The following is a 20,516-nucleotide window of genomic DNA, read 5'->3' on the forward strand; positions in this document are numbered from 1 at the left end:
CAAAGCTAAAATTGTACATCCCTTCAGATATGGACTATCAGGTGGCTGATGACCACTCAGCAGATTTCCTCTGCACCTTTTGAATACCCAGAGCATGGGCATGTTGGTGAAAGCTATGCCCTGATTGGTTTCGGGGACCTTTTTCTTCCCTCTAGCTACCAAGGAAGGACTTGGACTTTCTTCAGGGAGACCCCCCCGACCCTGGGCTTGTGACATGGCATAGTTCACTGAGGGGGGCTCAGGTTTGGCAGATGCTCCCAGTGCTGGCATTAGAGTAACCCCCAGAGCCTGGTAGCTCCTACTTCCTGATGTCGTGTTTTTGTTCGTCCTCCTGAGGACCAGGGCTGAGTGAGTGTGTGGGTAGCTGGAAAAGCAGAGGCAGCCATCAGTGTATGTGGAGATGGGAGGAGCTGGGCATGTGGACTCATGAGGTAGCATGAAGAGCACCCAGATTGGCAAAAAATACTGGACTCAAACTATTGAAAATAATGACTTTCCTTCACCGACCCTGCAGTGTTTGAGCACATGGAGACTTAGGGTGCAGGGCCTTGCCCGCATTACCCATGGAGTCAGGTGAGGTGAGCTGCAGGTGGACCTTGGCCAGGCCATCTACTTACCCTGCGGCGTCCTAGACATACCCTGTCCCTTCTGGCTGCTGGACTCCCTGGCTGATAAACCTTCCAGGCTCACTTTTCCTCTTCTCTTTCCCTGGGGGGTTCATTTTTACCCTTCTTCACTGCTTTAATTGGAAGGGGTTCCTCAACCCTAATGTTGGCCAGGGAGGTGGACAAGTGGAGTCCTAGAGTGGCTTCTCCCTACCAGGCAATAAGTCTTTCATTACTGCTAAGTGGAAGGCTCATTTCAGAGCTCATGATGAGAGCCGGGCATGTGCTATAAATAGTCGTGTTGTGAAGGCTGGCGGGTGAGCAGTGATAGGGCAGGGGCCTCAGAGTCATCTTAGTGGGTAATTGCACTCCATGGCAGGAAAGGGGGGCAGGCTGGGGAGCAAAATGGGCTTGACCCCTGTTGTGAGTGTTTCTCAATGCCTCAGTGCAGCTCTGGCATGTGTCTTTGCCCCCTTCCACACACACTGGGGGTGGGGAGATCTTTGGGTTTTGTGTCCAGGCAGAGGGGAGTAGAATGCCTGTCTCAGAACTTGGGGCCCTATAAACTGGTACTTCGGCTCCCTGGGGAATTGGGGTGATGTTCGGTGCTAGTTCTACTTGTCCTGCCTGCCCCTCCAGCCTAGGGTCTGCCTCTTTCCCCTTGGCTGAAACTCTGGGAAGGTGCTAGAAGGGGTGGGAACCAACCATATCTGGTAGCCTTGAAGGTTGGCATAGACCTGACCTGGTAGGGGAATGGGAGTGCAAGAGGGGTTTAGTTGGCCGGGAGCCCCTGTCCAGGGTTTGTCAGTAACATGTCTGCAAGGGCAGGAGCTGGAAGCCTAAGGGTCAGGGGCAGTGACCTTTCCTTTCTGATATCTCTGGGTCAATCAATATTGTCCAGGGTGGAGGGGACGTCAGGGCCTGAGGATCCTGGGATGGGAAACCTAGCAGGTCACAGCTTGGCTTGGCTTGGGTGGCTGGGGCCACAGTTCATGGTGTCCCTGTCCCTGGGGTAGTCTGGGGCGCTAAGCTTCATGGCTCCTTGAGACCACTGCTTTCTGGAACAGTCTTTTGGTTGCAGGCATACAGATAGGACCAGTGGTTCCAGGCCCCTGGATTCTTTTAGCACCTGCCCCAGGGTGTTGTCCAAAGGACTCCTGTTCGTTAGACCACTGCCTCCTGGAGTATGGGGCCCTGCTCTTAGGGTGCTCTGTGTGTGCCTCCCTCAGCAGAGGTTTGGCACTTGGGGGAGATTGAGTTAGGAGACAGAGCCAGCCCCCTGGGAGGGAGTGCACAATCGACAGTTCCTAGGGCCTCTCAGGAACAAGTGGGTCAGAAGCCCCATAGGTCTCATTCCACCTTTTGCCACTTTCCAACAAGGGGCGGAAGCTGTGTGCCCACCCTCGGCTAGAGATCTACCAGCAAGACCAGATCTATTTCATGTGCCCGCTGGCACGGCAGGGAGACTTCTACGTGCCTGAGGTGAAGGAGACAGAGCGGAAAAGCCGAGGGCCCGCAGAGGCCACTGACGCCCAGATGGATGGCACAGGTATGGATGGTGGGGCCCTCTGTGGAGCCTCTCCCTGGACATGTGGGGCATGGTTTAGGAGACTCCTCCATGGCTGGGTTGGCACTGTGGGTGTCCAGGCTAAGCTTGACAGAGGTGGAGGAAGGAGACGTGCCTACCCCGGACCCACATGCAGAATTGCCTGTTTCCAGATACATGGATCCATGTAGATGTGGATTCACACATGTTACCCCTGGCAACACAGATACAAAGACCCTGCCTGGATTCCCTTCAGATGCAACAGGGAGTATCCTTGGAAACTGAGCTCACAGACAGCTGGATGCTCATGGGAGGTAGATGCAGCTGTTTGGGAAAAGCATCACTTGGGTGGGGCTCATCAGGGAGTAAGCCTGGCACTGGATCTGGAAGGTACAGAAGGGAACAGGTTGTTCTCCTGTCCCCCGGTATGGAACCCAGCCAAAAGAAGGATGCTTTCTCCCTTCTGAAGAGCAGCCAGAGAGCATGCAGAGGGCAGCCAGAAGATCAGTGCCTGCCCCTTCCACCAGAGCCAGCCTTCATGTCCCAGGTCCAGGCCAGCTGGTGGTTGGCCTGCTCTCAGCCCCCCTCCCTTCCATCACCTCTGCGACCCTGGGCTGTTCCCAGGAGCAAGGGGGCCTGCTGGTAATATCCTAAGGAATCCAGCCCTTGTCCATGCTCGTGGAGCCTTGTGTAATCGATTCTGGAGGCCCAAGACCTGTGGGAGTGGTACAGGGCTGGAGAAGAGCAGCTGTCCCTCTCTCCTTAGATTTCGTCTGCCCAGCCAGTCTTCCATAGCCAAGGTCACCCTAGAGTGGTGTACGTTGTAGCAGGGGGTTGGGGTACTGAGAGTCAGTCTCCACTCCCTAGAGGCCGTGTCCAACACAGTTAACTTCATCTGCCACTTAATTATCTCCATGGGGCACTGTTCCACCCGCCTGGTGGAGCCCAGCAGACATTCTTCAGTGCCCCTACTGTGGGCACAAGACATGGCACAAGGTCAGCAGGCCCAGGCAGTCCCCAGGGAAGGAAGGGAGAGTGCCTTGACCTTCCTTCAACCTCCCTGTGCTGCTTACCCCACCCCCACCCCCACCCCGTCCTTGGCCCACCCACCCAGCTTCTCTCCCAAACACTGCCTGCCAGGGGTGTTGAAGGACTGCTTGGCACCTGCTGCAGCTGGCTGCAGCCGTGGCTCCCACGCCTCCAGAGCCTTGGCCTGTCCTCCCCACTAGTCTGCCCGCCCACTCCCTGGTGGGGGCACCAAGGGGTCTGCCCACCTCTGACAGGGTCTGCCCTGACACCCAGGGCAGACTCTGAGCATGTGTCTGCCAGGTGCATGTCATTTGCATGGCAGTGTGTGCTGGGTACTTGGCTGCCCAGGGCTTGGCCTGCCCCTGCCTGCCTTCCCACTGGGGCCTCCACTTGGGCTAGGAGGTGAAAGGGGATGATTAGCTGCCTTATGCCTGTTATTACATTGATGTATTATTTAGCTCCAGAGAAGCAATGAATATTTGATCTCCCTGCACTGGCTGTGGGCATTGGAGGAAGGAGGGACTGGGGTGAAGGTGGTAGCTTCATTCCCTGCCCCAGAAGCCCTAGAGACTTAGGTGCTGTTCTTCCTTGCCAGGCCTCCTGTGCCCTGGGACACAAGCCCAAGACTCTGGAACTTCCTCTGGTGCAGACCTTGGTAGGCCTAGAGGGATGCCACTTCCCTGCCTTGGACTCATTTGCCAGAAATGTCCCCAGGGGCTGTCCTTATCCCAGCATACTGGGCCCCAGCCTGAAGGGGCCTCCCTGGGCTCCTTCCTCTGATCACCCCTAGCCTAGGAGCTGGGAGAGGGAGGAGGAGGCAGCTGGCAGCTAAGCAGGCAGGTTCCCATATCCAGATCCCAAGAGAGCCATTGGGTAAGTGGGCTGGTGGAACATGACAGTTTAATGGGGCCTGGGGGCCCCATTTCATTTGCTCTTTTCAGGCCTACAGCCCCTGGTGCACTGATTATCATTTAAGGAGTGACTAAGAGGCTGGAGTCCTGCCCCAGAGTCAGAAGGAACCACCCATAACTCAGGATGTAACCCAAGGTCACTCATGGATGCCTCTATTCTGGGCGTCATGATTGGGGCCCAGCCAGAAGAGGGCCCTGGACCAGAAGCCTGGCACTTCCAGGGTCCCCTTCACCTCTGCCAGTTGGCCCAAAGGACATCTTCTCAGGGCCAAGGGGACTGGAGAGCGGACTTCAAGTCTCCCCATCCTTACGCTAGTCCCCGTCTGAGGCACAGTGTAAGTTCCAGGCCAAGTCCAAATGCCAAGCATTCCCCAGCTGCTCCTGGCTTGGGGCTCCATCACCATGGAGACAGGATCTGGGGAAGTTGGCCCACCCTTCACCTCTGTGATGTTTGACAGCTGCCCCTCTCCCTCTCACATAGGAAGGGAGACATATCAGCCTTCTCTCAATCTGGATTCTTACACAGCAGGCCTGAGCTCTTTGTCCCTCCTTGCCCCCTGCCAACTGTTGTCAGTTTCTCTGATCTGGGGAGATGAATTGAAGGGTTGCTCCTGAAGAGGGCAGATGAAGTGTCTGCTTGCCTGGAGGATGTGTTAGGGGTGGGAGGAACAGACTGGGAGGGACCTGAACCATCACCCCTGTCTCAGGGCTCTCCAGCTGCCCTCAGAGTGCTCTTCTGGTCCCCTTCTGCTGTCTTGTGGCTCAGGAACCACCAGTCATTGGAGATAATCAAGGGCTCCTCTGGGATGACCCATGCATATGGGAAGAAAGCCTTTAAAATGCTTTATCCCAGGGGCGCCTGGGTGGCGCAGTCGGTTAAGCGTCCGACTTCAGCCAGGTCACGATCTCGCGGTCCGTGAGTTCGAGCCCCGCGTCGGGCTCTGGGCTGATGGCTCAGAGCCTGGAGCCTGTTTCTGATTCTGTGTCTCCCTCTCTCTCTGCCCCTCCCCCGTTCATGCTCTGTCTTTCTCTGTCTCAAAAATAAATAAATGTTAAAAAAAAAAAAAAAAAAAAAAAAAAAATAAAATGCTTTATCCCAGTACCCTCCTTCCTTGCAGCTGGTTTCCTAGGACTTCTCCATCCCACTCCTGCCCTAGCTGCCTCCTCAAATCAGGGCTCTGTGGGCCAGAGGCTGAGGCCAGCTGCCTTCCTGGATACGGCTGCTCCTTGGGGAGCCCTGCATGGGGGAGGGGACAAGAGAGTAGGCCTCCTGGTCCATTCTCCTGTCCTCATGCCTTGTAGGCACTGTCTGTAGCTGGCCTTGAACAAAGCTTTCTCTAAGCCTGAAATGGGGGGTGGAGGAGGGGACAGTACTTGAGTCTTTTTGTTCTACCCTTAGCTCCTCACCTCAGGGCTGAGTGGTCCTTAATGGACTGTTGGGGGGTGGGGGTGGGGCAGCAGGCTTTGTGGGTGTGCAGGGAGCTGTGAGGCTATTTCAGGGGAGGGAGAGGAGTGCACAGCTGACTGCCCTCCCCCCCCCCCCCCCCTCTTCCTTTGCCCTGTCAGTGCAGCCCTGCTCAGGGCAGAGGCCAGAGGCCAGCTGCAACGAGTCTCCTGAGCCAGGGCCCGCTTTATTATTCATGAGCACACTATGTATGCTGGATTGCTGAACAAGTGATAAGGCCTCTGTCCTCTCCCTGGAGGAGGGGAGGGCCTGGGGGTCCTAGCTAATGTGTACTCCCTCTTCCTGGTCCAGGAGCTGATACGATGAGTGACACGAGTTCTGTAAGCCTGGAGGTTGGTCCTGGCAGCCGGGAGACTTCAGCTGCCACACTGTCCCCTGGGGTGAGCAGCCGTGGCTGGGACGATGGTGACACCCGCAGTGAGCACAGCTATAGCGAGTCGGGCGCCAGTGGCTCATCCTTTGAGGAGCTGGACCTGGAAGGCGAGGGACCCCTGGGAGAGCCAAGGCTGAGCCCTGAGGCTGAACCCCTAGGGGCTGCCAAGTGGCCCCGGGAACCTAGTACCCCGGAGAAGGGTGAGGAGTAACCCTAGGCTCATACCCTCCTGGGGTGCAATCGCTAAGGAACTGAGCAGACTCTCCAGCCCTCTTCCTCCTTCACCTCTCAGACCCAGGCTGGGGCCTGGGGCCTCAGGGGGACCTGATTTCCACTGCCCTGGGCTCTAGCTAAGCCTTCTTACCACACTTTTGGCTCCCAGGGCCAAAGGAGCCAGGGACTGTAATCTGCACCCAGACCCCGGGGCTACTGCCCCTCTGACATCTTTTTTCAGATTCACATTGGAGCTTCCAGAACCAGAATAAAGCATATAATTTTCTTGTTTCACCTGGATTTGGGCTGTGCATTTGTGTGTTTGTTTCACCCTGAGGAGCCCTGTGCAGATAGGTTGGGGGTGGGCAGAAGTACCCCTAGCCTGGGGAGAGGAGGGAATATGTCAAGGTACCCTGGGGTGAGAGGAGGAAGCGGGGTATTGAAGGCCCTCCACTCCCTGCTCTGTGGCTCCAGTTGACAGCAGCGTTGCAGCAGCCCCAAAGGCTCCCTAGGCTGCTGGGAAACAGGCAGAACAGGTCAAGGGGAGTAAGGGCCGAGCATGGGGTGCCCTTCGGGGCCCAGGAGTGGGGAGCTCACAGCCTGCCTTTGCTTCCAAGGGATGCCTTTGTATCTGTAGCTCAAGTGTGCCCATGCTCATGCTGGTATCTAGTTAGCAGGTGAAGACATCCCTGCTGTGCCTGCCAGTGTCTGTGTACCTTTGTGTGTAACTGCACACACATGCATACATGCCTTTGGCTCTGTGTGTGTAACTAAGGTGGCTCTGTTCATGGTGGTCTCAGGTGAAGCTGTGCCCAAGTAGGCATTAGGATGTGATTGTGGCTGAGTGTGGCTGTATTTGTGTGGATGGCTATGTGGTTATATGCACGTGGTACTGTGCTTTATGTGTCTTAACTACATGTGATGGTACTGACAGAGGTGTGAGACTGGCTGGCTAGGAGCATCACTGTGGGGGCTTTGTCCATATACATCTATCTGTGTGTAGCTGTGTGTCTGTGTACAGCTGTATTGTGTGTTCACATGTAAAGCTATGTGCTTTTCTGTGTGTCACATGTAAAGCTATAGGTCAGTGCATCTGTGTCTGTGAGTTTAGCTATATATGTGTAGATATGTCCATGTGTATGGTTATATGTATATGATGGGGTGTCTATATATACAGCTGTTTGTCTGCATGTAAAGTTATGTATTATGGCTGTGTGTACATCTGTGTGTATAGTTGCATATACTTCTCTGTGTGTGGCCATGTCCATATATACAAGTCTGTAAGGCTGGGTGTCTTTGTGTGCACGGCTGGGAGTGGTGGCTGCAGAGCTGGGTACATACATGTGGACATACATGCATGTCCATGTGCTGCAGTGGGACTGTGTAGGCCACTTCTGTGGGCCGCATAATGGGCCTCTGGGACTGGTGCTGTGTTTAAAGCCCTGTGTCTTTTGTGAGGCTGTCTTAGTGAGGGGGGCAGGGATTGCTGTGTGGTCCTCTTACCTCAGCACCCTGCTGCTATCAACCCCTCTGCTCCAAGGGCCCAGCTCATCACTCACTTACCCCAGGCAGCAGTTGCTCTGAACCAGCCAGAGAGGATGAGAGCAGCCAGGGCTGGAAGACAACATATCTGTCTCCCCAGCCTTGTCTGACAGCTCTGAACCCTCATTCTGCTGTCACCTCACCTACCTCCCATTAGCAATGGAGTTTGTGTTTGTGTTTGATGTGTGTGTTTCACAGCCGTGCTCTTTCCAACCCAGTGGGGGTACTGGGTTTCTGCATCCTGGGATAAAGTCTATCCTTTCTTGGTGACACCCCTCCCCCCTAACTGCCAAACACACATGTAGGTGCATGTGCCAGAGGGACCTGGGCTTGGCATGTGCTCATTAGCATGTGTCTGAGCTAGCTTTGCCTCTGCTGACACCTGTGGAAGAAAGGGCAGTGCCAGGGGAGCAGATATAGGGATGCTGTGTGCCTTAGCACCTAGTGTGTGCATGCTTCATGCAGGCTCCAGGGCTAAACCTGGGTGTGGACCCCCTCCCCCGAACCCTTCAGCACAATCAGGGGCTGCAGTTTATCCACCACCTTCTACCCATGGGGGCGTCCTTCTCCATTCTGCTGCAGGAGAGAAGAAGAGTCAAGAGCATCTTCTCAGAGCTGTCCTCCCTCTGCTCGGGCTCCAGCTCCTGTTCCCTCCTACGCAGCAGCCAGTTTCAGGAGCCTCCTCCCCACCCCTCCTCCCCTCCCAGATCCCCTGCCAGCCCCAGCATGTCCCTTAGGGTTGACCCTAGTCACTGGCTCTGTAGCACCCCCCACACACCCCAGGTTGATATATCTTTGCCATAAATATTTGTATATGAGGGTGGGGATTAGTGGAGGTTGGTGGGGGAGGAGGTCAGGGTGGGGTGTGTGTAGGGGGTGGATAGCAGCTTTAAAGGTCATCTGCAGGAAGAGGAGGCCCCATTCTCCTCTGACCGCCCCCCCCCCCCATCTCTTCCTCTAGTGACTCAGGCCCCAGCTCTCACGTAGGGCCAAAGACATATGCCCCTACCCCAGGCCTGGCATGTGGACTGAGCTGCAGTCTGTGGATGGAGAGAATGGATGTGAGGACAGGGAAAGACTCGTCACAGCAGGCTAAGCTCTCTACCTATCTCCCACATGCCCCCTTACCTATCTCCCAATGGCACCTTTGGACCCTACGGCTAGCCCCTCCGCTCTCAAAGATGGAACGCCATAACACTGTGCGCACCTCCTGGGGCTCAGTGACCTTACCAGCCCCGTGTCCCTTGTCCCGTGCCCGCTGCTCTGTGGGATGCAGTCTGACCGCGGGGTAGAGGGGGCAGATAGGCACCTGCTCCTGCGCATAGCAGGAGCGCCCGAGGATTCAGCACCACGCGGTGGACAGCTCCGGGACGAAAGCCCCGCGAAGAACAGAAGCCAGAGGCGCAGGGCACGGAGCGGTGCAGGAGTCTGGAGGGAGGCGGAGGCCGGGTTGGGAGCGGGAGATCCGGAGTGGGGAGGAACGGAGGAGGGGCTGGGGGCGGGCCGGGGCCAGGGGCGGGGCGGGCCGCTATTGAAAGCGGCCGGGCGAGCGGGCGGACGGAGAGCGCAGAGCTGCCGAGAGAGCGAGCTAGTGAGCGAGAGCTGGAACCCTGCGCCCCCGGCTCCTCTCCGTTTCTCTCCGCGCCGGAGTCGGGCGCTCCAGGTAGGGTAAGCCCGTGGTGCCGCGGCCGCCGCCGACCTTATAGATCCTGACCCCATGTCCCAGCGTCCCGCGGGCCCTCGAGTTCTGGGGCGCTCGGGCCGGGGCGTCCAGCCAGAGCTCGCCAGGAGCTCTGGGAAGCGGGAAGACAACCCCAGGCGTCCCGCCTTTCTTCCCCAGAGAACGCACGCCCTGCATCACGCTCCTTCGTTCCTCCTCTCCTTACATCCTTTGGTCTGTCTTTCTGTCTGTGCCTCTATCTTTGTGTCAGCCTACCGGTCTCAATCACTCCTTGCCCAGGCCCCCTGGCTGCCCGCCTCTGGGATTCTATCTCCCTTCAGGGTATTGTCCCTGTCTGAATTTGGGTCCTGGCCGCCCCTGTGGGAGGCTTGTGGTTTTGACCCGTTTGGACCTCAGCCCCCATCTGGGTCCCTTCCTCATCTGTGTTGGTCTTCATGCTTGCCTCTCTCTCCTGGTTGCCTGTTTGAACTGCTGCTTTCCCGGTACCCACAGGATCCCAGTCTCCTTGCCCTGGCACCAGTGGGAGATTAACCCTGGGGAGCTGAGGGGCAAAGTGAAGAACCCCAGTCTCTGTGCCAGGACATGGGGTCCTTGAACTAGTGGCTAACCTTATTCAGCCTCAGTTTCCTTTTCCTAGCCTTCCCAAGCCTGCGTGATTGTGAGAGCCTGTGTGGGGTGGGCATCTGGGAGGGTAGCTGGGGCACAAATGAAGTGCAGAGTGGAAGAGGGAAGGAAGGGTCCCTGAGGGCCAGGGCCAGGGTGGACAGGATAGGGAAAGGATGAGGATAAGGAGATTAGAGATGGTTCTGATGCTTGGTTCTGAGCTGAAGAAAACACAGGGGCATAAAGTCTCAAACGGCATTCTATGCAGAGCTGAGGTGCCCAAAAGTCTCACCTTGAGCAATTTTGAGATTTTGACTAGATGAACTGACCCTGTCCCTGGACACACACATATGCTCACATTGACTTTTCCTGTTGACTTAAGACCTGTGGCCACTTCAGTTTCCCTCCCTGGGGCCAACCTCTCCACCTTGCTGTCAAACTCCCAGGGTCTAGAGTCTCTATTATATCCTCAGTCAGGGGCTCTGGGGATGGCTTTTTAAGAACTAGAGGCTAGGACCCTTGGGTGCTCACCCTGGGTTCCAGGCTCTCTAGGAGTTGGAGACTACCCTTCGGAGATTTTTCCTTCCCTCTTTGGTGGTGGTTTCTCAGGCACAATGGCTCATTTCTGGGAATGCAAGATTCAAGATAGAGATTGGACCCCTAAGTTTATACTCTAACCTGGCTCCTGCTGCAAAGGTGTTGACTTTGGGGTCCTGGGAGATTTGTGCAAGGTCTTGGACACTCTTTGATTCACAGCAGGATTGGTGTTAGCTGAGTTCTCCTAACTTATGTCTGGGCCTCTACTCTCTGCCTCCCTCCCTCTCTGCTGAGTATGGAATGGGCACAGAGGCCATCTAAAGACCCAGATGAGGGCAAGGCTGAGAAACAGGTCAATGGGTGTCTCAGGAGCTTCTCAGCTTAGTCAGTGATACCACCTCTCCCTGGCTCCCTAGGAAAGTCCCTAGGTGAGGGAATTGGGGACAGCAGAGTCAGAAGGGGTAGCCACTCTCGGGTTCCACCTCTCCCTGTTTGTCTGTCTGTCTCTTTCTCTGCAGGAGCTGGGCCCCTTCTTATCTCTCTTCCTGCCTGTCCTTTCCTGGTCCCTGTTTTCTCCTTTCTTTGCCTTTGCTGCTTCTACCCTCATCCCCTGGAGGCCCAGGTCTGCTGGACCCATCCATCCCCTTTGGGACAATGGGATCACTGCTTGGGCTCCTGGCACTGCTTCTGCTATGGGGCACTGTGGCTGAGGGCCCCGCCAAGAAGGTGCTGACCCTGGAGGGGGACCTGGTCCTGGGTGGGCTGTTCCCGGTACACCAGAAGGGCGGCCCGGCAGAGGAGTGTGGGCCTGTCAATGAGCATCGTGGCATCCAGCGCCTGGAGGCCATGCTTTTTGCACTGGACCGCATCAACCGTGACCCACGCCTGCTGCCGGGTGTGCGCCTGGGCGCGCACATACTCGACAGCTGCTCCAAGGACACACATGCCCTGGAGCAGGCACTCGACTTCGTGCGTGCCTCACTTAGCCGTGGTGCCGATGGCTCACGCCACATCTGCCCCGACGGCTCTTATGCCACCCACGGTGATGCTCCCACTGCCATCACTGGTGTCATTGGCGGCTCCTACAGCGACGTCTCCATTCAGGTATGTGGGGCTGCCCAAATGGGGACTGGGGAGGGAGGCCAGAGGCAGGGGCCCAGAATTCCCTTTGAGCAGGGGCTCTAGGCTGCCATGTATTAGAAGGGGGGCGAGGAGTTTCCTTTAAGTAGCTTTTTACAGAATACCAAGAAAGTGCCCCTGTCACATGATGCAGGCTGACTTTTAGAAATTGTATAAGGAAAACATCCCACTTGCATCACATACACACACACAGCTGATGTTAAAGAGTCCTAAGAAGCTTAATAGCCAGGCCTCTTGGATCAGAACCCCAGGTGTGAATCCTGGCTCCCAGACATACTATGTGACACTGGATGCTATTTCTCTCTTCTGTGCCTCAGTTTCCTCCTTACAGAACAGGACTCATAACACTTGCCACTCTTAAGGTTGCGGTGGAAATTTAATGAGGTAATACATGCAAAGCTTGTGTCAGAGGCATAATCAATATTAACTGCTATTGTTATTAACCCATTTTATAGATGAGGAAACTGAGGCTTGAAGAGTGGCAGGCACTGGCAAAGTGGAGACATTCACCTAGAGCTCACAGCCAAGGGCCTCCAGCTCTGTCAGATCACCTCTCCATGGACTAGAAAGGGGTGAAAGATAGAAGCCAGGAGCATCCCAGAGAAGAGAAACAGGGATGGGGACCCCGGAGGAAGAGAAGCAGAATGGGTGAAGTGGGGGGAGGGTCCCTTAGGGTCTTTGGGGGGACAGGATTTGCAAGGGTGGGAAGGTAAGGGAATGAGACCCTCCCTCCTGCTTTCTCACAGATTGGCCCAGCTGATATCCCTGGGCATGTGTGGCTGCTTTAGCCCATGTGGGACCCTCCCCCTCCCTGACTGGGTCCCACCTCTTGCCTGGACACTTACCTGCCTGGTGCCCAGAATAGGTTGCCAGAAGATGTGGCCAGAACTGGGATCAGGATTAGGATTTGCACAGAGGGCCTTGGCTGGGGCTTCAGCTTCCTTTACGAGGCCAGCTAAGGGCACTGCAGTCAGAGGCAGGGCCAGGACCCCTGACCTGGCACACTTAGTCAGGAGAAATGAAGCAGGAGTCTGAACTGTGGAGGCAGCTTCTGACCTGGGATGGGGGAGACCTCCTCATCCTCTTACTGCAGGAAGGGAGTTACCTGTTCTGCTAGTCCCGCTGCTGGAGGTGGCCAGTAGCAACTTGGACAGGTATGGCTGTGCCGGCACCCACATCTGCCACATCCCACCTGCTGATGCTTTCAGGGGCCTCCAGGGTGCTTTCCCAGCATCCACCCTCTCCACAGTTCTTAGGGCTCCATGCATTCATCTCCAGGAGTCCAGTTACTTTCCTCCCACCCCAAGCTGCCTGCCTCCTGTACCAGGGCCCACACTTCAAAATTGGTCTGCTTTTTCCTTGTCTGAGTCAAAACAAGGCCCAGCCCTTCATCTTAGGCTGAACCTGCCTGTTAATGATTCCTCCTCATTTCAACCCCATCTCTCCTGCCCAAACCCCTATCGTCTTCCTTTTGCCCGGCACTGTGACCTCACATGCATTTTCATTTTTCCCTACTCAGCAGCCTCATCAGGCAGGAATGAGAAACTGAGGCTCAGGGAGGTTTGCTAACTTGCCCAGGGACACAGAGGCAGAAAGTACGAGAGGAGAAGGCATTGAGACTGTCAGAGTAAGAGCCTGTGTCCCAGGTGCAAAGGCAGGACCTAGCTCCCACGTGTGGAACCTGGGCCTTGTCCTGCTCTCACCTACCCATCCCACCATGTCCTTGTCTGTCTCCCACTCTAGCGGGCAGGTCCTAGGGACCCAAGGGTAGGAGATGGCCTGCCAGGTGGTCAGCGGTAAGCAGGAAGCCTTGTTTATTTCAAGTTCAGCCATCCGATGGCAGCCAAGATCTGGGTCTCCTTTCCTGAGGAAGCCTTTTCCTTCTTTCTCCATCATTCCATCAGGATGGACTCTGGGGAAAGGTTACCTGCCCCAGATAGGTAGAGAGCCCAAGAGCCCTGAGCATCCCAGCTAGTGCCCTGCCCCCCACCCTGTGCAGCCAAGTACCAACCTCTCCCCAGCCCAAGCTTTGGGCCTTCCCTTGCTTCCCTACTTTTGCTACTGCTCTGCATCTGAAGGGGGACAGTAGAGGGGTCCTGGTGTGGCTCCAGAGCCAGATGCCTCAGCCCTAGGTCTTCTCTCTCCCAGCCCTTGGGAAGGAGTGGAACACTCCCTACCCCCAGAGGGAAGACACATCAAGGCAGGGTATGGGTCTTTGGGGAGAAGCAGACCTCAGGGCTGACTACACAGACACTTGATCCCAAGGTCGAGTAGCTGTGAGGAACACATCTGTCTTTCGAGTTTGACCTGATCTCTGATCTTGGCCCTCTCTACTGGTCCCCCAGGTGGCCAACCTCCTGCGGCTATTTCAGATTCCACAGATCAGCTATGCCTCCACCAGTGCCAAGCTGAGCGACAAGTCCCGCTATGACTACTTTGCCCGCACTGTGCCCCCCGACTTCTTCCAAGCCAAGGCCATGGCCGAGATTCTCCGCTTCTTCAACTGGACATATGTGTCCACTGTGGCGTCCGAGGGTGACTATGGTGAGACAGGCATCGAAGCCTTTGAGCTGGAGGCCCGTGCCCGCAACATCTGTGTGGCCACCTCGGAGAAGGTGGGCCGTGCCATGAGCCGCGCAGCTTTCGAAGGCGTGGTGCGAGCCCTACTGCAGAAGCCCAGTGCCCGTGTGGCTGTCCTGTTCACCCGCTCCGAGGATGCACGCGAGCTCCTCGCGGCCACCCAGCGTCTCAACGCCAGCTTCACCTGGGTGGCCAGTGATGGCTGGGGCGCCCTGGAGAGCGTGGTGGCCGGCAGCGAGGGGGCCGCTGAGGGCGCCATCACTATCGAGCTGGCCTCCTATCCCATCAGCGACTTTGCCTCCTACTTCCGGAGCCTGGACCCTTGGAATAACAGCCGGAACCCCTGGTTCCGTGAGTTCTGGGAGCAGAGGTTTGGCTGTAGCTTCCGGCGGCGAGATTGTGCAGCCCACTCGCTGCGCTCCGTGCCCTTTGAGCAAGAGTCCAAGATCATGTTTGTGGTCAACGCAGTGTATGCCATGGCCCATGCACTGCACAACATGCACCGAGCCCTCTGCCCCAACACCACACACCTGTGTGATGCAATGCGGCCTGTCAACGGGCGCCGCCTCTACAAGGACTTCGTGCTCAATGTCAAGTTTGATGGTAATGGGGCTGGCTAGTGTCCAGCAGTTTTCTGGCCTTCAGCAGGCAAGAGGGATCGGGTCTTCAGGTTCCATTACCTGACTAAGAAAACGTAGCCTACAGCAAGTGAGGGAGTCACCCGGGGGTGGGGGAGGGCTGGGATGTGATCCAGGACAAGGATGGCTAGACAGAGGGGACTCCAACTGAAGCCAGGGCTGAGGTTTCACTTTCTGGCCTGGTCCTGCACTGAAGGTCTCTAGTTCCTGTTTGAACCTTGCTCTCTCTCTCCATCCTGCCTCTTTATCATGAGGAGAATAGGGACTGGGGGCCCTCGAGCCCATTCTCAGGCAGCAAAACATCAGTGGGAGTCAGAATAAGGGTGGGTTGAGAGTGAGCATCAGGTGGCACTCTATTTTCTGGGAAAATTCTATTCCTCGTCTTGATTTTCCATTCAAGGTGGCCACAGTCTCTTCATACCAAAATTTATTTTAATGAATGTTCCAGCTTTACAAAAAATGAACGCCTCAGAATTATCACTGTGCTTCAGGAAGCATCACTGTAGGAGCAGTGGGAGGGTGCCAGGGCCCCCAAAGCCTACTGGCCCAGGGTTAAGATGAATAATAATTCCAATGAGATTTATATTCAGAGTTGTGGGAGAATCAGGGGAGGGGTTAGGATTGGACTCGGGTGCATGAGGTTGCCATCAGAGCAAGGCTCAATTCAGCCCACTGAGCTAGGTAGGATTTATTGGAGGGCTCAAGTTGGATTCTGAGGACTTTGAGGCTGGCTTGAAGGAGCAGGGATTACATGGAACCTGCAAGGGACTCCAGGCTGCATCATTCACCATATGGAGCCTTATGCACATCATCTGCTAGTATGAACCCCAACTTCTCACTGGGACCTGGGATGACAGGGGTCCTGCTTCCTCTTGAGCCTGGCTGGGAGATGTGAGGTTCCCGGGTGAGGGGAGATGGGGAAGAGAAGTGCCTTATGAGCTGCGTGATGAGCACATCTAAAGTTGGGGTTCAGCTAGCACTGATGTGAGTATTAGGACTAGAGGGGAGAGAGTTGACTTGTCATCAAGAGAATTAAGTGGGACCAGGACTGGACCTGAGGCTGAATTTAGGTGTGAGGGTGTCCGTGTTAAGTCTGGGGGGAGGGCTGCAGTGTGTGTTGTGATAAGGTTGGGGTCTAGGGTCTGGGGTCTGGGTTGGAAGTTACTGGAGACTAGGCATAAAGCTAGGTTTTGGGGAGTCATGGTTGGGCGTTGGTGTGGACATTAGGTTTGTGGAGATGCCTGGGCTTTGAGGTTGGGGTTTTATTTGGAGTTTAGAGTTGAGATTTGTTGTAGCCTCTCATTTAGAACAATGGCTGGGGTTAGGTCCAGCTTTAGTGTTGGGATGGGGCTCAGAAGGACAAGGAGTGGCCTCAGGTCGGGGTCTGGGTTCCATGTTAGGGTGAGGGTGGAGGTCACATCAAGACTACCCACCAATCCAACCTTCTCTTCCCTCCCCAATTCCAGCCCCCTTCCGCCCAGCTGACACACACAATGAAGTCCGCTTCGACCGCTTTGGTGATGGTATCGGTCGCTACAACATCTTCACCTACCTGCGGGCAGGCAGTGGGCGCTATCGATACCAGAAGGTGGGCTACTGGGCAGAAGGCCTGACCCTGGACACCAGCCTCATCCCATGGGCCTCGCCCTTGGCTGGCCCCCTGCCCACGTCTCGCTGCAGTGAGCCCTGTCTCCAGAATGAGGTGAAGAGTGTGCAGCCAGGGGAGGTCTGCTGCTGGCTCTGCATCCCCTGCCAGCCTTACGAGTACCGGCTGGATGAGTTCACTTGTGCTGACTGTGGCCTGGGCTACTGGCCCAACGCCAGCCTGACTGGCTGCTTTGAGCTGCCCCAGGAGTACATCCGCTGGGGCGATGCTTGGGCCGTGGGACCAGTCACCATTGCCTGCCTAGGCGCCCTGGCCACCCTCTTCGTGCTGGGTGTCTTTGTGCGGCACAATGCCACCCCAGTGGTTAAGGCCTCAGGCCGAGAGCTCTGCTACATCCTGCTGGGCGGTGTCTTCCTCTGCTACTGCATGACCTTCATCTTCATTGCCAAGCCATCCACGGTGGTGTGCACCCTACGGCGCCTTGGTTTGGGCACCGCCTTCTCTGTCTGCTACTCAGCTCTGCTCACCAAGACCAACCGCATCGCGCGCATCTTTGGTGGGGCCCGGGAGGGAGCCCAGCGGCCACGCTTCATCAGTCCTGCCTCACAGGTGGCCATCTGCCTGGCGCTTATCTCGGGCCAGCTGCTCATTGTGGCTGCCTGGCTGGTGGTGGAGGCACCGGGCACCGGCAAGGAGACAGCCCCGGAGCGGCGGGAGGTGGTGACATTGCGCTGCAACCATCGAGATGCAAGCATGCTGGGCTCACTGGCCTACAACGTGCTCCTCATCGCGCTCTGCACGCTCTATGCCTTCAAGACCCGCAAGTGCCCCGAGAACTTCAATGAGGCCAAATTCATAGGCTTTACCATGTACACCACCTGCATCATCTGGCTGGCCTTCCTGCCCATCTTCTATGTCACCTCCAGTGACTACCGGGTGAGCCACCTGCCACAGAGTGGCAGCGGGGTTGGGGGTGGGTCCTGGACCTCTTGTTTCCTGGTGTCTCATTTACTCTTCTGATAACTCTGAGGCTCCAATAGGCTGAAAGCTCACCCAGCTTGCAGTGGCCCAGTTGGGACTGGATCCCAGGGGAAGGTGGGAAGGTTGAGTGGGGACTAAGACAATGGACAAGGAGGTGGAGGAGTTAGAGCTGAGATTTCAGGACTCAGATGTCACCCCCTAAGCTCGAGGAGAGGCATGGACTGAAATATGTCCAGATGGGCCGATGCTCTGCCCTGCTCCATGGAGGGGTTGGCTGCAGAAGGGGACACTTGGTTTCTGCTCTTGGGTAGCTCCTGGGCTAGTGGGTGGGTGACCAGGGGATCAACTAAAGAACTAAGTCAGGAAATGTTGTTGACTTGTTTAGGTCCTAGTGAGAGCACAGAAGAGGGAGGTGTGTGTGTGGTGTGTATGTGGTGTGTGTGTGTGTGTGTGTGTGTGTGTGTGTGTGTGTGTGGAGAGAGAGAGAGAGAGAAAGAGAGAGAGAGAATCATGGAGGGCTTCTTGGAAGAGGAGTCCTTGAACTGGGCTCTGCAAGACAGGCAGGTTTCAATAGGTTGGATGGAGAAGGTAGGGAAGGGCAGTCAATACAGAGGCCGATTGGAGCAGAGGGCGTGCATTGACCTCCCTTGTTGAGGAGGGGAGGCACAAATGGTGCAAGATAGGCAGAGGTGAGGGTGGAAAGTGGGAATGGGAATGGTGGGCTATCAGGCCACATGGTCTCAGAGGGTACCATGCTCTGATGCCTCTTGGAGCCTTGCAGTGTAGCACAGTGCCCCTGGAGTTGTGCAGCTCTGGGGTTGAGAGATGAAAGCAGGAAAGGCAGAGAAGCTAAAGCACAGAGCAGTAGGAGATCTAGGGGATAGGGTTGAGGGAGTTTTAAGCAGGTGGAAACTGTACCCCAGTTGGTGGCTTCCAAGCAAAGTTCCAACTGGCACTGAGTGTCTCATAGGTCTCCTCACCTTCTAGGGGGCCATGGCTGCTTTAAATGGGGGTGGTCAGGGAATGCCTCTCTGCAGAGGTGACAGATGAGCTGTCCTCTAGACAGTAAGAGGATCATCTTGGTGAATCCTCACGACTCTGGAGTAAACTCCGTGGCTCTCCCCATTTTACAGACGAAGAAACGGAGACTCAGGGAGGTTCAATCCCTTGCCTAAGGTCACTCAGCTTGGGAGTGTAGAGCAGGGTCTGAACTGACAATCTTAACAATTAAAGGAGCAGGAAAATCGAGACAAGAGCCCCTGCAAAGGCCCTTTCCCCCAGGACAGAGGTATGGTGGGCAGTGCTGGGGGCCAGGGCGGCTGGGTTTGGCTGTTGTTGCACCTGCTGGGCCACCTGCCTGGTTGGTGGAGGCCAGGGCTGGGGAGGGAATCTGCTCTGACTCAGCCTGCATTTGCATATGATTTGCATTTGCATGCCAATCATAGTTGGCTAAGGACTAACCTGGACACACACACACGCAGTATCCACACATGCACACATGCACACACACACACACACACTCATGCACACACACATACCTGCACGCATATGCATGCAGATACACACTTATACACACACTGGCAGACACACTCCGATGCACACATACATTCCTGCAACCCTGCATGTTCACCCCCCTCAGCTGGAACTTTGATCTCCCTGGGAAGGTGGTTCACGGGCTGACGCTGGGACTGTGCCCACCTTCCTAGAAATCCTTTGGGGCTTGGCAAATGGACCAAGACCCAGTGTTGGATGCTTACCATCTCCCCTACTCCCTAACCCTGCAGCCTGACAGGGGTCATGGGGCCAGATTCATCCTTGACTTCACCCATCCCAGGTGCAGACCACCACCATGTGCGTGTCGGTCAGCCTCAGCGGCTCTGTGGTGCTCGGCTGTCTCTTTGCGCCCAAGCTGCACATCATCCTTTTCCAGCCACAGAAGAACGTGGTTAGCCATCGTGCACCCACCAGCCGCTTCAGCAGCGCCGCCACCAGGGCCAGCTCCAGCCTCGGCCAAGGTCAGCATTCACCCTAAGCAGCCTGCTCTCTGCCTCAGCTCCTCAACATGGGGACCACTCCTTGGGTTGCTGGGATTCCTTGGCTGGAGGTGGAGAGCTCCTTAGATGAGGCTGGATAGGAGAGGGAGGGGTGAGGGCGGGAAACTTCCCTCCACACTCCTGCTTGCCCTGCTGCCTGCCTCTGTAAAGGACCTCAGGGTTGGCCCCAATCTCTGACTTCCTTTCCTAGGGTCTGGCTCCCAGTTTGTCCCCACCGTTTGCAACGGCCGTGAGGTGGTAGATTCAACAACATCGTCGCTTTGAAGACCCCACATTCCTGCCCCCACACAGCTGCTCCCTGGAATCCGGTGCACCCCCACATCCAGGGCCAGGAGGAAGTCAGCTGGAGCATTGCAATAACCCCAGCTCCATGCCCGCCCCCGCAGCCACTTACCTACCTACTTATTCCAACCCTTCAGAGTCAGAAGTCAGGGTCCTTGGCCCGGGAGCCTCTGCAGCAGCCACCAACTGTCCTCGCAGCGTGTCCTCTCCTTGCTAGGCCCAGGCAGGACTCAGAAGGGAGCAAGCCAGGGTCTACTCTGCCCTGGAACAGGATGGCTGAGGACCACCGGCCCCAATCCCCAATCAGCAAAGGTGCTTCCAGCCCCACCCTTCCCTCCTTCTAGGGCCTTTTTAATTTTTTACATAAGTTATTCTGGGATGGGGAGGGGGGTTATTGTGGGGGCCATCCCTCCCCGTGCATAGTAGTTTGTCCTGTGGTTTATTTTGTATTACCTGTAAATAAAGTGTCTTTATTTTAAAAAAAATCACTCGTTGCCTTTGACCCAGGGAGACCCGTCATGCCCTCCACGGCCGCCCAACCTTCCTTTCCATAGTATTTGTTGACTCTGATCTGTGCCTGCTCTGTGCCAGATGCTAGGATCTGGCAGCCAGCAAGACAGACCCAGTCCTGCTTGGTTGGGGAGACAGAAGATGAAAAAGCCATCCTCTCTGAAAAGGATCCCCCGCAGAGCAGCCAAGAAACTACTGGGATGAGAGCAGGGGTCTTCAA

The 20,516-nt window shown here is 56.0% G+C and overlaps 2 protein-coding genes across 9 annotated transcripts in view; both read left to right on the forward strand.

Annotated features, from left to right (window-relative positions):
• Window positions 1-6,442, forward strand: part of TEX264 (testis expressed 264, ER-phagy receptor) — a 31,733-nt gene extending 25,291 nt beyond the window's left edge. For 5 of the 6 annotated variants that reach the window (XM_047845078.1, XM_047845083.1, XM_047845081.1 and 2 more), the window contains 3 exons: window positions 1,986-2,154; window positions 3,776-3,835; window positions 5,848-6,442. In XM_047845078.1, the coding sequence (XP_047701034.1) occupies window positions 1,986-2,154; window positions 3,776-3,835; window positions 5,848-6,140 (522 nt within the window). In that variant the 3' untranslated portion in view covers window positions 6,141-6,442. The remainder of the gene's footprint in view (window positions 1-1,985; window positions 2,155-3,775; window positions 3,836-5,847) is intronic. The other variant, XM_047845082.1, reaches the window with a different exon arrangement.
• Window positions 6,443-8,633: 2,191 nt separating this feature from the next.
• On the forward strand, window positions 8,634-20,271 carry GRM2 (glutamate metabotropic receptor 2). Of its 3 annotated transcripts, none has more exons than XR_007149139.1 (5): window positions 8,634-11,609; window positions 13,991-14,828; window positions 16,330-17,405; window positions 18,584-18,738; window positions 19,285-19,420. XR_007149139.1 is itself a non-coding variant. In XM_047845075.1 (5 exons), exons 1-5 carry the CDS (start codon window positions 11,160-11,162, stop codon window positions 19,766-19,768), a joined length of 2,619 nt encoding a protein of 872 aa, XP_047701031.1. In that variant the 5' UTR covers window positions 8,634-11,159; the 3' UTR covers window positions 19,769-20,271. The 3 variants fall into 3 exon arrangements, 2 of the variants coding, with proteins under 2 accessions (XP_047701031.1, XP_047701032.1); XM_047845075.1 differs by lacking the exon at window positions 18,584-18,738 and adding an exon at window positions 19,695-20,271 and having other exon boundaries at window positions 19,285-19,465; XM_047845076.1 differs by having other exon boundaries at window positions 18,584-19,425.
• The last annotated feature ends 245 nt before the right edge of the window (window positions 20,272-20,516 follow it).

The sequence above is a fragment of the Prionailurus viverrinus genome, chromosome A2 (genome assembly GCF_022837055.1).
Source record: "Prionailurus viverrinus isolate Anna chromosome A2, UM_Priviv_1.0, whole genome shotgun sequence".
Taxonomy (NCBI): Eukaryota; Metazoa; Chordata; class Mammalia; order Carnivora; family Felidae; genus Prionailurus; species Prionailurus viverrinus.

Bases quoted from the DNA above. Each gene is read 5' to 3' on its own strand.
- GRM2 (XM_047845075.1), top strand. From the start codon at position 11,160: ATGGGATCACTGCTTGGGCTCCTGGCACTGCTTCTGCTATGGGGCACT. The intron at 14,829-16,329 runs GTAATGGGGCTG...CCCCAATTCCAG, and splicing joins GCTCAATGTCAAGTTTGATG to CCCCCTTCCGCCCAGCTGAC. The intron at 17,406-19,284 runs GTGAGCCACCTG...CACCCATCCCAG, and splicing joins TCACCTCCAGTGACTACCGG to GTGCAGACCACCACCATGTG.